The 16,523-nt window shown below is 48.1% G+C and overlaps 3 protein-coding genes across 4 annotated transcripts in view; 2 read left to right on the top strand and 1 right to left on the bottom strand.

The window, feature by feature from the left end:
• LOC135814153 (bone morphogenetic protein receptor type-1B-like) overlaps nt 1-690 on the top strand; it is an 11,125-nt gene extending 10,435 nt beyond the window's left edge. For both annotated transcript variants that reach the window (XM_065327230.1, XM_065327229.1), the window contains one exon: nt 1-690. This exon is cut by the window's left edge and continues 548 nt beyond it. In XM_065327230.1, coding sequence (XP_065183302.1) covers nt 1-37 — 37 coding nt within the window. In that variant the 3' untranslated portion in view covers nt 38-690.
• Nucleotides 691-9,005: 8,315 nt separating this feature from the next.
• On the top strand, nt 9,006-10,826 carry LOC135814152 (uncharacterized WD repeat-containing protein alr2800-like). Its single transcript, XM_065327228.1, has one exon. It carries the CDS (start codon nt 9,410-9,412, stop codon nt 10,370-10,372), a length of 963 nt encoding a protein of 320 aa, XP_065183300.1. The 5' UTR covers nt 9,006-9,409; the 3' UTR covers nt 10,373-10,826.
• An 889-nt stretch (nt 10,827-11,715) lies between these two features.
• Nucleotides 11,716-12,681, bottom strand: LOC135813387 (uncharacterized). Its single transcript, XM_065326485.1, has one exon. It carries the CDS (start codon nt 12,679-12,681, stop codon nt 11,716-11,718), a length of 966 nt encoding a protein of 321 aa, XP_065182557.1.
• Between the last annotated feature and the right edge of the window lie 3,842 nt (nt 12,682-16,523).

Genomic DNA, 16,523 nt, shown 5'->3' with positions numbered 1-16,523 from the left:
GCTCAGTGGTCGTGTCAGTGGACCCACAGACGTATAGCAACGCGTACCAGTATCGGGTGACACGCCAGGCTCCTGTTCCACCGTCACCTCTTCATGCTTCTCCGCTATGTCCAGATGACACTTCACTTTTCAGGCCCAATCTGGGGTTTTGCACGGCTCTCTCAATGCCAAACACACAATCGTGGGCTGGGTGCTTCTAAGTACACATACAACAGTGCTGAGAGAGTGTGTGCACACGGGATTGTCCGGTGAAGTCTATGTATCTGCTGCACCAGTCCAGGCACCGAGCATATCCAGCCGGCCACATGTCAACTTTTGAATCCAATCGATCGCGCACTGCAGCACCTCATCATGGGTAGTATCCCTGCCGTTGCCGTTGCCATTCATCACATTGAGAGTATGACTGTATTACTGTATGATGTGTGCCCTGTCTAGTGTCTAGTGTCTAGTGTACAGAGTATGTTGATCTTACTATATTTGTTCTGTGCTATTCTAAGTGAGAACGCTTGCGTATATGTGCACACATGCACACGCACGCACACACATGCACGCACACGTGCGCGCGCACACACACACACACAGACACAAACACACGTGCACATGCACAGAGAGAGAGAGAGAGAGAGAGAGAGAGAGAGAGAGAGAGAGAGAGAGAGAGAGAGAGAGAGAGAGAGAGAGAGAGAGAGAGAGAGAGAGAGAGAGAGAGAGAGAGAGAGAGAGAGAGAGAGAGAGAGAGAGAGAGAGAGAGAGAGAGAGAGAGAGAGAGAGAGAGAGAGAGAGAGAGAGAGAGAGAGAGAGAGAGAGAGAGAGAGAGAGAGAGAGAGAGAGAGAATGACATCATGAGAATTCTCCCGCGCTAGTGAGATGCTTACCTTCGAGACCGGCCCTATCCGTAACAATTGATCTGCATCGTGTACCTGTTGAGTTATTGCACAGCACAGCTTTATCACAGACCTACTGCTGATAGTAGATCTACAGAACGCCTACTAGTATCATGTATATCTATAGTACCAATCATATCCTCCTAGTTCTCTATCTACACAGAGCACTAAATCATGTACAATTTATGGTAGCAGGGTGTTTCCACAAGAATGTGGACGACTTGACGAATGCTGCTGCTGTTTTTTTAAGTTTTAAGGTGAAAAGAAAATCATCGGGCAGCTGTGGCTGCCATCTAGCGTTCCTATGCTTGTGTATTGGATTGGTGTGAACAGAATTTGTGTATGGGTTTGAAGTTGTAGATATACCGGTAATGTGACCAAGATCCTCAGGCACTGCACTACCAGATACCATGATTGCTAGAGGGAGAGGGGAATCCCCCCCGATGAGGTGAGAAGTGTGAGATTGTCTCACCACAGGGTAAGTAGTGGATAGTTTGGAGTGTGTGGATACGAGTACTTGTGGTGTGAAAACGGTAACCGGTTAAAGGGGAAGTTAAGGCAACAATTAAAATTTCACCAGTTGTAGTCTTCGGGGTGCTGAGTCGAATGGTCTTGGTCCGAGAAAGCTGAGACGCTCCCTTCCTACTTGAATCCCAATCGAACTCGCGCACTTCCACCGAAACTGGGTGACTGCGCCCTACTAGATGGGGATTTGTATGCAAAATGTCACTAAAAGCGCCATTTCGTTCTTATAAAAGCACGGATGACCGCGATTGGCCCATATGTTGTAGTCTTTTGGACGCTGAGTCGACTGGTTTTGGTCCGAAAAGGCTGCGATGCAGCGTTCCTCCTTTATTCCCAATCGAACATGGTTGAAGAAGCGGTCACGTGCTCCTGCGTACACCAGTCAGCTGGTCACCGTGCCTGCAGGGTACAACTTACTAGCCTGTTTGACCTTTTTTGGGTGCACTCCTGTCACTCGAGTTGAACCTTGGTGTGAAAGTAACAGTTAGTTGTCGCCTGCTGGCGCAGCGTGGTGACTAGGCCCCGGTGTAATATGCCCGAAACTTTGCCGAAAATGCTTTTGGGAAATTCTCGTAAACCTTGCCGAAAATGCTCCCAAACCTTGCCGAAAATGCTCCGAAAATGCTCACTTATTTGTAATCCTCAGCACACGCCGTCAAAAGACTCAAAACCAGGGAGTCAGAAAATAGCGGTATTATACGACTCCCTGGTCAAAACCATTATTTTCAATTCATAAACTACTCAACAAGAAGCTAACCCACGGAATGCGGAAGTGACGTTCTTGTTTGGGAAGTTTTTCTTCTCTCAATTATTATTTTGATACACAACGGCCAAGTGCTCCGTTTCCCCCAAAATGCTGCATCACGAGCCCAAAGTGCTGGGTTCGCGGATTGTACCGAAAATGCTAAAAAAAATGCCGGCATATTACACGGGGGCCTAGTGGTGACCAGGTGATTTGGGCACCCAGGAGCACGTGACCACTTGTTCAACCATGTTCGATTGGGAATAAAGGAGGAACGCTGCATCGCAGCCTTTTCGGAAAAAAACCAGTCGACTCAGCGTCCAAAAGACTATACTATAAAAGCAGAAATTTTCGGTGGTGTAATATTTTCGGTATTCGCCAAAATCGGCGGTTCGGTAGAGGGAAATTTTCGGTAAAACCCGTTCTCCAGGTAAGTGTACTGCTAGTACTACATGTATACAGTATCGGTTGTACCGAAAATTGCGGTGCGTTTTATTTTCGGTAAAACTTGTCGGCACCGAAGTTACCGAAAATAAAACACCGCCGAAAATTTCTGCTTTTACAGTAATCGGGGTTACACGAGGAGTGAAGGCGAAGAATGTGACAGTGTGTGTTTGGCCTCAAATCGCTCTAGTTTTCCATAAATTCCCAGCGGTTTAAAGATTAAAATGCAAATGCACGCCTTCCCACACCTAGCACCTCTTACTTTCTTTGGCCTTTTCTGAGCGACCAAAATTATAGTGCAAATAATCAAGAGTGATGACAGTGAGGGGTGGGTGACACCAGCACAACAGGCGGGAACGCACTGTCACATTCTTCACCTTCATTCCTCGTGTAACCCCGATTCCACGTCGGACCCTGCGGGTCCTAGCGGAATCCAGTGTCAGTATGCCCAGGTGGTTGATAAGGGTTTTCGCAAGTACGTTCCTTGGCCCTTGTGCCCCATTGCTGTTGTTGCTAGGTTGCATATGCCCGGTATTGACCTTTCATCTCACAATAGTTGATGGTCAGCAGCAATGCAACAATGTGGTGGAAGGAGCATGCAATGCTGCAGTGCAAGTGCAATATGCAGACATCACTTCGAGTACATGCTTTTCTTTTAGCACTGTAGCACACACTTAGCTCTCCTTCTTCTTTTGAGCTGCCCAACACTTAGCCTTGACAAAGTATCTCTGCGGTCCAGAATTCTTTGGCTCTGGGAAGCAACACTCAACACTGTAAACGAATGGCGAGAAGAAGGACTCATCCCCGAATGGTTTCTGTGTCCGGCGTTAGGTACCTTTCTCGATTCTGAAGATGCTGGAGTACAGCACTAGCAGAAACACCACTTAGCAAATCCTCCTAGCGATGGCTCCAGGCCTCGGGGAAATTCTGCGTCTGTTTGTAGAGCAGCATCTATGATTTGATGGATTCAGCGGAGAAGCAGCTTCTTCTGTTCCCGATGCAGATGGTGTCAAGGTATTCGCTGCTGTAGCGACCAGTGAAGGAGGAACGGATTTTCATCGCCCTTTCGCTGCTCGGAGCCGACTGCCATCATTGTCCCCCGTCCTAAGCTCTGGGGCGTTGGGAATAAAATAAATCTTTCGGTCTTACCTCTGCAACAAATCATCTCGCTTTCCATCTACCGGTATCTCTCCCTCACGTACATGTACGTCTTCAGCTGAGCAAAAGTCCATCTAGCAATCGTTTCGCCGACAGGTGGGTTCGCAAAACGAGAAGCTATGGCTGGTGTACTATTTCTTGCTGCCATATCTGGGTATCAAAATGAAAAATTGAAAGCAAACTATGCACAAAGGTGTCAGAGTTCCTTTTCTTCATCCGAAATTTTTCTCCGACGGAATGCTAAAATGCAGTAACAGTGGAACTGCATGCATTCCATTCATGCACGTGCAGCACCTGATCGCGTAAGCGCGCAACAAGCCTAAAATCCGTGTACTTTGCACATCCCGTGCACTTGACAAGCTAAGCCTGGGCGCATCAATCGCATGCCCTCTCAACTTTTCGAGCGCTTATTTGGCATATCATCTATTCGGAGCTTCGGCTTGGAATGTGACAGTGTGACTTTTAAAGTGATCCACCACCTCAACCAAGGGCGTAGCCAAGCGTGATGCGCGAAGGAGAATCGCGGATGTGAAGGGAAGGAACTGGCATCTCGCAGAGTGCCTGATATACAGTACAGTCATGACCGTGTAACTAAGATACACCATATGTACAGGTGTCCTTCAAGTCGGAGAAATGAAGGGAGAAAAGGGGGATAGTCGAGTAAAAATAACTTGCACAGGACACAGAACATAATACTGCGACACTATGGCGAGGCTGTGTCGAAGTACTGAATGTGCTCCTCGAGACAGGAATGTGGACAAAGAAATTTTTTCCTTGCAAACCAGGGAACCAGGAAGGTCTGAGATCTGGAACCCTAGACATTTGTCTTGCTTACGGAGCCAAAGTCGAACACAGCACGTACCTTCGGGAGTTGATGGCAGTTGAATATGGACAGACTACGAAGCTCCGAGATGAACGGTGAGCCTGAGTCAAAGCCATCTGCACGGTAACGTGCGGTGGCAGACGTTTCCGAGGCAATTGGGATTGAGTCCCGAAGCCTGCAGAACCTCCAGAACATTGACGACACTCCATGTGCTGGCAGGCGAGCAGAAAATATACGTCGGGCATCAAATGAGTGGCCGCTGCATCAGCCTGACCAATAGTCCAAGAGGCCCTGGACACGTAGCTGGAGTGTCGACGAGAGAGGAGAAAGATGCATTGGTAATTGGTCTATACTGCCTCCCTACATCACACCGGGTGGCTAAGTAGTTGATCCGACTACGATGAACTCCAGACCAGAGCCACCAGGAGCACTCGCTATACGTGGTGAATGGCGCTAACCATCAGGCAGCATATGATGAGGCAGAATGAAGGGTGCAGAAGTGCATTCTCCCACTGGTCTGGTCTGCAGGAAGGACCAAGGACACCTGCATGTCCCTCTGCCTCAGGATCTGAGCGCTAACTCACATACTGGTCCAGTTAGCGGTTACGCCTGATCACAAATAAGTCAAGTGGGCTGTGCCAATGGGGTAAGGACCTGCAGTGTAGGTCGTTCGGGTCTTAGGCGATGTCCAGAACATTGATGACGACTAGGTGGAGCCAGCGGGGTCGCGCCAATAGTAATAGTTATGTACTCGCGCCAACAAACACATACATGTAGCTAGCCAATGTTACCTTCCTTGGATATGGAAGCAACAGCCGGCACATTATCAATCTCGACATGCAAAGGTACTCCCATTATGCCGGATGGCTGTCGTCATCTTGGCGCAGCCCTCGGCACTGCTCCGTTCGTCGAGGAATACCTGGCTGACAGAGTGAGTGGATTCCTCGGGCAGGTGAACAAGTTGTGTGAGTTTGCTGAATCGCAGCCGCAGGCAGCCTACCATGCTTTGGTGAATGGGCTGCAGAGTAAATGGACGTTTCTCTGCCGGACGGTGGAGGGTGCTGCAGAAGCCCTCAAGCCGTTGGAGGAGGCTATTCATCACAAGCTCCTCCCAATGGTGACTGGATACCACCCTAATGAAATGGAGAGAGAAATGGTTTCCTTTCCTTGCCGCCATGGTGGCTTGGGCATTGTAGTCCCCACCACTCTAAACCACCAGTACACAACTTCAAAGACCATTACAGCGCCTCTGGTGGAACGCATCTATTCTCAGGCTCCCCTTGGCGACTCGTTGGACTGTGTTCGTTCCGCGAAGCGCAAGTTGTCGGCAGCGAACAGACGTTCTATGAAGAGCAAAGTGCTTGATTTCCTTGCGGCGGCACCGGCAGAACTCTCCTATTCTGGCCATTGGCCTCCCAGCCAGGAGCGTCAAGTTGGCTGACTTGCCGGCCGATGAAGCGCCACGGATTCGCTCTGGCCAAGGGTGAGTTCCGGAACGGCATTGCCCTTCGGTGTGGCTGGCCATTGCCTGGTCTTCCCAGTAGCTGTGCCTGTGGGGCCAGTTTCGATCTCTGCCACGCCTTGTCTTGCCCAAAGGGTGGCTTTCCAACATTGCGCCACAATGAGGTACGTGACGTCACCGCCAGCATGCTCCGGAGAGTGGCAAATAACGTTGCGGTGGAGCCTCATCTTCAGCCGGTCACGGGTGAGCGGTTTCGCCATCGGACGGCAATATCAACTGACCAGGCACGGCTTGACATTGTGACAGGCAAGGTGTGGGGCGGACGGTTTGAACGCTGCTTTTTTGATGTAAGGATATTCAACCCATATGCAGCTTCGAACCGGTCGGCCCACATCCAATCTGCTTTCAACAAGCACGAAGCTGAGAAGCGACGCCATTATGCTGAACGAGTGCGAGAGGTGGAGATGTCGGGTTTCACTCCACTTGTCCTGGCAACAACTGGTGGTATGGGCCGTACTGCTACTGCGTTTTATCGGCGGCTGGCTGTCCATATGGAGGAGCGTGGATCGGTTGGGTATCATACCCATATCTCGCTTATCCGGAGCCGTCTGGCCTTTGCTTTATTGCGTGCTAATATCGTGTGTCTGCGGAGGGCCCGCTCACCCTTTCCCTGGCATAGGGGGATGGATGACGCCTCTCCAGATGTTCCTGTTGCCGAAGCCCGCCTTGTTGGCAACTAGCTAACACGGGTAACGGATACCGACTGTTCAACAGAGACAATCTTAAAAAATGGAGTTGTCATTGTGTGCAGATTGTAAAGTTTCATTTTCTTTTTATTTAAATTTTTTGTTTTGTTTTGCTTTGCAGTTGTTGCCGCGGTCAGGCCAAAGAAATCATGCTCCGCCCACAAGCAGTAGCAGAGTCATGTGGCTATGGTTGGCTGCTGTGCATCGATCCTGAACTGACGGGCTCTCATACACAGCGATGGCACCTGTGAAGTGGCTGGCCATCCCCGACTGAAAAGTGACGGACCCAGTAATGGAGACTTGTCAATCGAATCCATATAATATCGAGGTTGCACAGCCCAGGCTGTGGAGCTCTATCCTGCAACCACTATATTCTGTAATGATCGACTGTGAAGCTGTGCTAGCGGTAACGCCTTTCCCACGTCCGGACGATTCGCGTCCAGGCGCCTCAAGTGGCTTGGTGATGGAAGAGATGGTGAGCCTCATACATTCCAGGGACTGCACCAGCTACAAGCCGGACTTGTGCAGGTTCACGTGGAGCCCGAGATGCTCCAGGAGGTGGATCGTTGCTTGCACTAAGGTGTGCCGCAACCAGACCGCTCACAATAGTGAGGCAGTTGTCAATCACATCACCACCTTCACAACCCATGTTCGGAGAATGCAGACGATCGATGTAGACACTTGGTGAAGGTGCGGATTGAATAACACATGCCGAACGGTAGACATGTGTACCGCCAGCCACTACCGGATGGCCGGATGGATGCCGGTCGAGTGACACATGTCCTTCATGGCCAAATAGCACATTGGCTCCATGAGGCTGGCAACATCGTCAGTGACCGTACCGGGTCTCCAGCTTGAAGGGACCGGTGGTGACATAATTGTCATATTTGGGTGCTCAACGATGGCAGAGATGACGCAGGATGCGGAGCCAATGGCTGCTTGGACGGTCATTTGAACTGGACATAGTTGATATCCGTAGATCTCAGGTGTATGTATGTCTTCCTCAGCTATTGCACAACATGGTCATCGACCTTGGGAGTGCGCAGGACGTCTACGGCAAGACAAGGATGAATGTACATGTAAGTCATCAAGTTCTTCCTCCACGGTGAGAACACAAAGACATCGCATATTCACTGATTTCCTTCTGCGCTAGGAAAGCAGTTTTCTATACAATATACATAACTGTACATTTGTTTACAAAGAGGCGTCTTTTCGCCAGGGTAGAGGGCTCAACACGATGTGGAGCACATGATGATTTTCATTGAGTAAGGAACTCAGAGTTGCAACAAACTCTAAGACCTCCGTGTGCCTGTTGTGTATATACCTGTTGTGTATACACTGCATTATTTAGTGCTCTACTACGCGAAATGTGCTATTAATAAGTTATGGAAAACTAGAGGGATTTGAGGCCAAACACACACTGACACATTCGAAGCCGAAACTCCGAAGTGTAATAATACTAGTGACGTGAAAGACAGTAGAGTACATGACCGAGTATATAACCTCGATATGGTAGATCTACAATGTACATGTATACCGGTACGTAGAATATCAGCAAAAAAACGAGAAAAAAATTCCAAGGTCAACCACCACCCCGGCCCCCTAGAAATGAGGATCCGAACCGGTTTTTCCCATACGGTTGAAATGGTCGCAAGACAGGGACTCTGCCAACCGGGTTACTAGTAGTATGCCTTATGGTTGTACTTGTAGTCAAGAGCACTGTGCGTCCTCGCCTTGTAACATTTACATGCTGTCGAAATGGAAAACATGTTTTAACCTCGGTTATGTACTCTTGTGGTAAGGGAGGTATGAGGTGTTTACTAGTTGAGGGCATGTACATGTAAAAGGGGAAAAGTGTGAAGAACCTAGAAGTCCGGTCTTGAACTATCCGAATCAAGGTCAACATACACCAGGTGCGGCCTTCTGTATACATGTACATGTACATGTATAATTATTGTACTTGCACCACCATGTGTGTGGCCACGTTGTCGTTAGCTAACTTTCTTGACAGGTCGACAGGTGCGCATGATAACTAGAATACTGTTGTCTACAAGACTGGCTGGGAAAGACTGGAGTGTCGACTGGTCACCCAGTCACCGAGCTGGTGGGCAGACACCTCTCGCTTGGACACTGCATGCATGCTGTGCCTGCCTGCCTGCGCAGTCACAGCATACTACACAATCTAGACAGTCATCGATTCGTTGTCATTCACACCTCGCCGTCTCTCAAACAAAAATGAGTACAGTGCAGATCGGTTTGTATGTCGCAGGCGTCACCGTCTTTCCAGTCAGGACTGAACACTATCTTACTGTTGTTCGTTTTCAGTCAAGTGAACTTCTGTGATGGGCAAGTGATCATTGCCATTGATTTCCACAGTCTGGCTCTGCCTGCTGGACTGCACCAGGTCCAGGACCTTTGTAAATTGTTGTCGTTTCCCCAGGAGTATCAAATGAACCAGTGCTTGCAGTAGTCCGCGCTCCAGTAAACAGGCGCACCCGACATTCTCCACCTTCGCCTGAGGTGTATGCTGTAACATTACAGCACATTTACCTGTACCCAGGCCCTGTACCACCTCACATCATCGTTCTTGATAGCATCCTGCTTTAGTGTTCACTGCACGGCCGGACTATGGGACAGGGCAGTAGCGGAACGCCAAAGTCCGGTAGACGCGGATCAGGCGTTCCACAGATTGCGCCGGTCACCATCTGTGGGGATCTCTCCCTTTCGTTCGCCGAGCACAAACAGCCGGTGCTATGCTGTGGATTCTCTGCCGACGAGAAGCTGCTTGTTACCGGCTCGGCCGATACAAAGGTCATTGTCTGGTCACTATCCAACGCCAAGCCAATCGCTAAGCTGGTAGGCCATTCAAATGACGTCACCGGATGTGCTTTCATTGGGAGTGTTGCCGTGGTGACCACGTCCAAAGATGGCTGCGCACTGGTCTGGCAGTGTAAGACGTGGAGCGTTAGCAAGCGATACAGCAATCACGAGAGCTCGGTACTGGCGTGTGCCGTATCGCATGATCAACAGCATATCGCTACCGGCTCCGAGGACAAGACCGCGCACGTCTGGGCATCGGAGAGGCACAGTGGACCGCCTGGTAGCTTGCTGCGTGGTCACACGGGTCCCGTGGTGGATGTGTGCTTCTCGCCGGACGATGTAGCAGTGGGTACGTGCTCTTCGGACTGTACGATACGACTGTGGAATCGCCGCTCGGGTCGGATGATTACCGAGCTCAAAGATCCCCTAGGGCCTTGCTCAGTGGCCTACTCGCCCGACGGTATTTACCTGTGCGTGGCGTCCAAAGACAGCATGGTACGGATCTGGAACGTGAACAGCGAAGAGGTGGTCAACAGCCTGGGTGGTCATTCCGATCACGTGACCGGGTGTGATTTCAACAGCTCCGGCACCGTGATGGCCAGCTGTAGTAAGGACACACATGGGCGCCTGTGGAACCCGCGCAGCGTGGGCGGCAAAGCTGTCAAGGTGCTGGCCGGACACACTGCCGAAATCCTGGCCTGTACATTCAGTCCGTCCGGACAGTACCTGGCAACCGTCTCCAAGGACAACACGTGTAGGGTCTGGAAATAGTGCTGGATGATTGTGTGGAAAGGCAGTGTGTGGAAGCAATAGTGGCCCCAACGCAGTAACTCGCCGACCTGAAGAGATGCACATGTACATGATGTCATGCACATTTGCATCCGATCTGCTAATGGGAATCCCGTGAGTCTTCGCCGACAATATGCAACGTTTGCATGTGCCTATCTCTCTATCTCTCTCCAAACGACCGTATTCTTTTCAAGGATGATTTGATTTCGCAGACTACCCAAAGGAGGGTACTGCAGGGGTATGCTTGTCAGTCACATTGTCACAGCAGATCTAAACATGTGACTTCCTCAAGATTGGCACCATTATGATCGTTTGCATTCAGATTCGTATCTTGGCAAGCACTACATGTACATGTACATTCGACATGAAAACGAATGAGTTGAAATAGCGTTATCTGCTACCACTGTGATCGGTAATAAATTATGATGAATAAGTTAACACGTTAGGTGTGCAAGAAAGTTGTGTGGAATGTTGCTTTGCGTCCTTGAATCGTGGTTTGACCGTATTATCCAATGGTCCTGCCAGTATCGTCATCGACATGCATGTACATCCGCCAACGTCCTTCACAGCTGAGACTTTCAGCTCGTGTTTGTCTTGGTTACGCTCACCTACCCCTCCTATTTTATAACTTAGAACCTTCCAAGTTGGAAGGTTGTTGGAGTGCGCACCCAAGACGTGCTGGAGCTGATAGCCAGTTAGTTGTAGAACGTCAGTACCGTCGGTCAGTGTCGTGCAATGTTATCGCATTAGCTGATTGCCTAGTAACTGGTGGTGTTAGTGGACATTTTACTGTTACGTGTTATTTACAGAGAAGAAAAAGGACCAAGAAAGTACAAGTTACTCTAATGAAATTTAATAAATAATAATATTATTAAAAAATTGGTTGTGAGCAACACTGGCTCACACTCAAATAACTGCTTTTCACCAGAAAAATATTATATTTCAACGTTTCGGTCATGAAATAACCATCATCAGGAATGAAGTGGGCACACCGGTTAGGATGGGTTAATATACGAGGAGCGCTGCAAACTGATAACAAATCACACCTGCATGCACTATGACGAGAGAGAGAACAAAAGGACAAAACATCACCAAAAAAACCCCAGGTATAGAAATAACGCAATACGCGACAACTCTAAAAATGGCACAGGTACAAGCAACAAACAGAATGTACATGTGCACTAGGTGCGTGCAGACATGTAATTGCAGGCGCTAGCAACAACAGTAGTAGTAACAGTGCACTAGTTCAAGGGGTGCTAAACCACCACCATCCAGGAAGAGCGAGTATCAGGGCCAGACATATGTACAAGGCTTCACCAGAGAATTCACAGGAGGTCCCACCCTGCGTTATTGTTTATGCTGGGGCTCGTGTCGCGAATTTGTATTGCTTCGCGTATTCTCCTCCTGGCCCGATCCGACTCAGTGGCAAGGACGCGAACCTCTGTGAATGCCGACTCGCCAAGCGGCAGTACCTCGTCGCCATGGTGAAGTCGGTAGTGCTCGCCCAGGGCTTTTCCAGACGTCTTGTTGCGTGAGTTATCATTGTGTTCTTTTGTTCGCGTTGCTACACTGCGGCCAGTCTCTCCAACATACTTCTCCGAGCACTTGCAGGTCAGACGATAAACCACGTTGCGTCTTGTGCATTCTACCTCGCTCGATTGGCATGCAACGCAGGCGGCTTTAGGCCTTCCTCGTCGCCTCGGGGCAGCGGGATCCACCCACTTACGGCAGCAAGGTCCAGTGAGGCTGGACTTAGTGACGCTGTTGGAAAGCCTTGCATTCTTGTAGATTATCTGTACATTTAGATTGTATTTGTTTAGAAGACGGTGGACCCTGTAGTGGATGGCATCCGTTTTGAATGGTAACTTCAACGTGGATCGATAGTCTTTCTTTTGTTTAGCAGGTCGTCTGGCTCGTTCATGAGCAGTCGCGATCACTTTGTCAGGAAAGTTGTTGAATTTTAATGTGTCAATAACCTTTTGCTCACTTCGCTGGCGGGCTGCAGGATCAGAGGAAAGGCGGGCCGCGCGGAGGAATTCCGAAGACGCGATGGCGAGTTTTTGCTGTTGCGGAACGCACGAGTTGAAGTCTGAGACGAGGCCACTGTGGCAAGCTTTGCGGAACAGCTCGAATGATATTGCGCCCTCGGAGGAGACATGAATAGTCGTGTCCATAAAGTCAACCGACCCAGTTTCCTCCGAAGATTGATACGTGAACTTGATGCTCGCATTGGCGGTATTGAAGAATGCAATCAGCTGGCGGAGAAGCGCGGCCCCCAGTGTCCACAGCATAATGATGTCATCAATATAATTTGAAACAAAAATTGAACTATTATAGAAAATCTAAGTTAGAGATATAACACTAAGAGCAACAACAGTGAAATTTACAAGTGTGAATTTTAACAATCAAAGCGAGAAATGAACAAAGGAGAAAGGAGGATCGTTAAAATTCACACTTGTAAATTTCACTGTTGTTGATCTTAGTGTTATATCTCTAATAATATTATTGTAGTAGAGAAAAGGACATATGGATACGAGTTAAGAGTAACTATCCATCACTGTAACATGATACTATATAAAGTCAGAAAGTGCAATAACTAGGCACAAAACTGACAGAGTACTGAAACATTCGACGTCCTGACACCTAGCTTCAACACATCTCCGTAGCGCTAACCGACAGCCTTCCAACTTGGAAGGTTCAAGGTTATGGAAAGACCAAAGAGGGGAAGGCAAGCGCAACGAAAACGAGCAAAAGCTGCAGTCCCAACGGAACAAAGAATGTCGATTGTTACTGGACGATGACGAGACCAGTACGATATTTGACAAAGCGGTCTAACTACAATTCGAAGCAGCAAAGCAGCACACCACCCAGCTTGGGTGGGTCATAAATATCAAAGATAAGTAAAGAAAGGGAAGCTTTGCGAAAACGAATTGTACAAGCCGAAAGCCAAACTCCTACAGTACTCCTCATGCATGACATTGTGATGGACTAGTTGACTACAAAACAAGTTGTTTCACACGACGTACGTTTCGCCGTATGGTTCGTGACGGCTCATCAGGTGTGCAATTTGAAACTCGGATGTTGAGCCATAAATAAATGTAGAAGAGAAAAGGACATATGGATAAAAGGACATATGGATACGAGTTCTTTGTTCCGTTGGGGCTGTAGCTTTTGCTCGTTTTCGTTGGGCTTGCCTTCCCCTCTTTGGTCTTTCCATAACCTTGAACCTTCCAAGTTGGAAGGCTGTCGGTTAGCGCTACGGAGATGTGTTGAAGCTAGGTGTCAGGACGTCGAATGTTTCAGTACTCTGTCAGTTTTGTGCCTAGTTATTGCAATTTCTGACTGTATATAGTATCATGTTACAGTGATGGATAGTTACTCTTAACTCGTATCCATATGTCCTTTTCTCTTCTACATTTATTTATGGCTCAACATCCGAGTTTCAAATAATATTATTATTTATTAAATTTTATTAGAGTAACTTGTACTTTCTTGGTCCTTTTTCTTCTCTGTAAATAACACGTTAGTGTGATTTAGACTGGTTTAGACTGGTTTAGACTGGTTTAGACTGGTCTAAAGCTATTATATACGTACACGTACGTATCTTCTTCTTCTTCTTCTTGACGGTTTTTTACCCACCAGTTTTTTTGGTGCGAATTACTTTCCTTCTTCTTCTTCTTTTAAAAAAACTCAAAATGCATTCGCTCTCACTCTGCGTCAAATGAACCAATGAAGCTGGTAACAACTAGCAAGTCACTGTAACGTATGCTCTGTTTCTGGTTGGCTAACACCCTCTCTCTTTGTATTGGCCGGTGTTCTTACTGTGCTATGAGATGCTGTAATAAATAAATAAAATAAATAAATTCTTACATGTACATATTGTTAGTCGACGCCTGCAAGAATCTCTCAGATGATTGCACGAGGTAGCAATAACATAATCATTATAACGTTTCATGAAGGTTTGAAACTGGCAGTTGCAAAGGAATGAATTCTAGCTATTGTGTTGCCTGGGTTGCGTGCAATGTACTCTTGCTAGTGCCCATCGAAAGGCGCCCGTTTTCACTTTGATGTGCTCTGGATACTAGGGAAAAGAGGTACATTGTACATGTACATGTACATGTACATGCCTGTACTTTATTCCGACTGATTATCTTGCAGGAGAGAGCATCAAGCAGCTCCATCTTGCCGCTGAGCGATAACGTCTGAAAAACCAGGTCTGATAATTTTCATCTATTTTGAGCACATGCTAGACAAAAGGTAGAGAAGGGAGTAACAACGCACTCAGCTATTACATCCGGTTATGAGTTGTTCGCGCAAGATGGCCCTTGTGCATACCCCTGTGCTATGAATGGCGACAATGGTTCCAGATGTCCTCGACCGATAGTTCTACACAACTTGTATACTACTCAATTCGATCTTGATGATGACAATGCAGGCCCCGCGGCAAAATAATGTTACCATGGTTACGTCCATGCACTATCTCCCGTACCCATGATCTCTGGTCGCCAATAGTAAACGTACATGTATGACATGCACTGTTAATTAATGTAGGAAGATAAGAAAGCACATGTTTATGACTGTAGGGTGGATTTGGTGGTGGGGGAGTGTTACAGTGTTACAGTGTTACAGTGTTACACGGTCAGTGCATGTTGTCAGTGCGCTGTGCACATGCCCATATGCATCGTAGTCTCTCAATGCTAGGGTTTAGGTACATCTGGTCAGTTGTCACAGACATTCCCACAACTACAAGCTCTTTATTCGGACGCAATATGGCAATCCGTCAGTCTAAGATTCGAGCACGTTGACCGCAATGAACGTGATCCTTATGGGAGGAGCAGCCCTCTATCCTGGATTCCTGGTAGTACTACATGTACATGTACATGTACACAGTCGTGTACAGAATAAAAGTTCTGCTGGACGAGCCTCAACAATAGCCACTGGCCAGCTGCATGACTTGCATGTATACAATTAATAGTATTACCATAGGTACACAGCGGGTGAAACGAGGTTTACTTCCAGCACCATTCTTATGTACATTATGTGGGATTTCACGAAAATTGCATTCTGTATAAGTGGCTAAGTTGCATGGACGGTGCACAATGCGAACATGCATTATCATTGTGCTCGAATAAACCACGTGATGTAAACTACACGTACAAATATTGGACCGTGCGTGTGGTGTGGAAGGAAAAATAAAATTCCCAGCTTCGTGTAGTTCGCACTTTGCCCCTGCACTCCCGCAGAGCTGGGGCCGGCCAATCCAATCCATCTGTAACCTAAATCAGGACTGGTACCGTGTCCCAGACAGACAGGACACCTTACACGTCATGTCCACCCGCTGTGTGCAGCCATTGTTGTGGTTTGCCTTGGCCGATGCGACCTACACGTACATGTAGTTTGCATAAGAGAAAGACGAAACTAACGTTCTAATGACAGTGTTGTAAACACTTAGCGCTAAACATGGTATGGTGAATATGCCAAGATACAACCCCTGTTTATTAGAAGTTTTTAAAACCCGGTGCTCTACTCAAAGACAAAGCAACGTCCTAAGCACATCTACTTGTACAGTCATGTAGGTGTTGGTAACTTGGTATTGTGCCTTTTTTTGTAGCTGTTGCTATTGTACAGTCATCTACAATGCCGGCAACTGAAATCCGACCCTGAGTGGTGTGTTCACATCGCCAAGACCCAACACGGAATTGTAAAACTACGAAACAGAATGTGGACGCACCCCTCAGGGGGTCGGATTGCAGTTGCCAGCACTGTATGATGTGGCTGTGGTGCTGTATCTGTAGGGACCGGTGGGAATACAGCTGCTGTTGGTACAGGCTCGGTACATTACCCTAGCCTAGCCTATGTACATGTAGATGAGGTAACAATCACCGTTGGAACCCAATCTGAACTGGCCACCCTTCAGATAAATCCATGCGACGCAATGGACTAGTTCTATTCTAATGTTGAACTTGTGTGACTTGTCACTTATTACTGGATTGGTGACGGACGGTGGTGGTGGTGGTGGTGGTGGTGATGGTGATGGTGGCCGGGTGGTGATGGTGGTGGTGGTGGTGATGGTGGTGGTGGTTGTGATGGTGGTAGTGGTGGTGGTGGTGGTGGTGGTGGTGGTGGTGGTGGT

Source organism: Sycon ciliatum, chromosome 4, assembly GCF_964019385.1.
Source record: "Sycon ciliatum chromosome 4, ocSycCili1.1, whole genome shotgun sequence".
Classification (NCBI taxonomy): Eukaryota; Metazoa; Porifera; class Calcarea; order Leucosolenida; family Sycettidae; genus Sycon; species Sycon ciliatum.
This window is presented reverse-complemented; position numbering and strand designations above follow the sequence as displayed.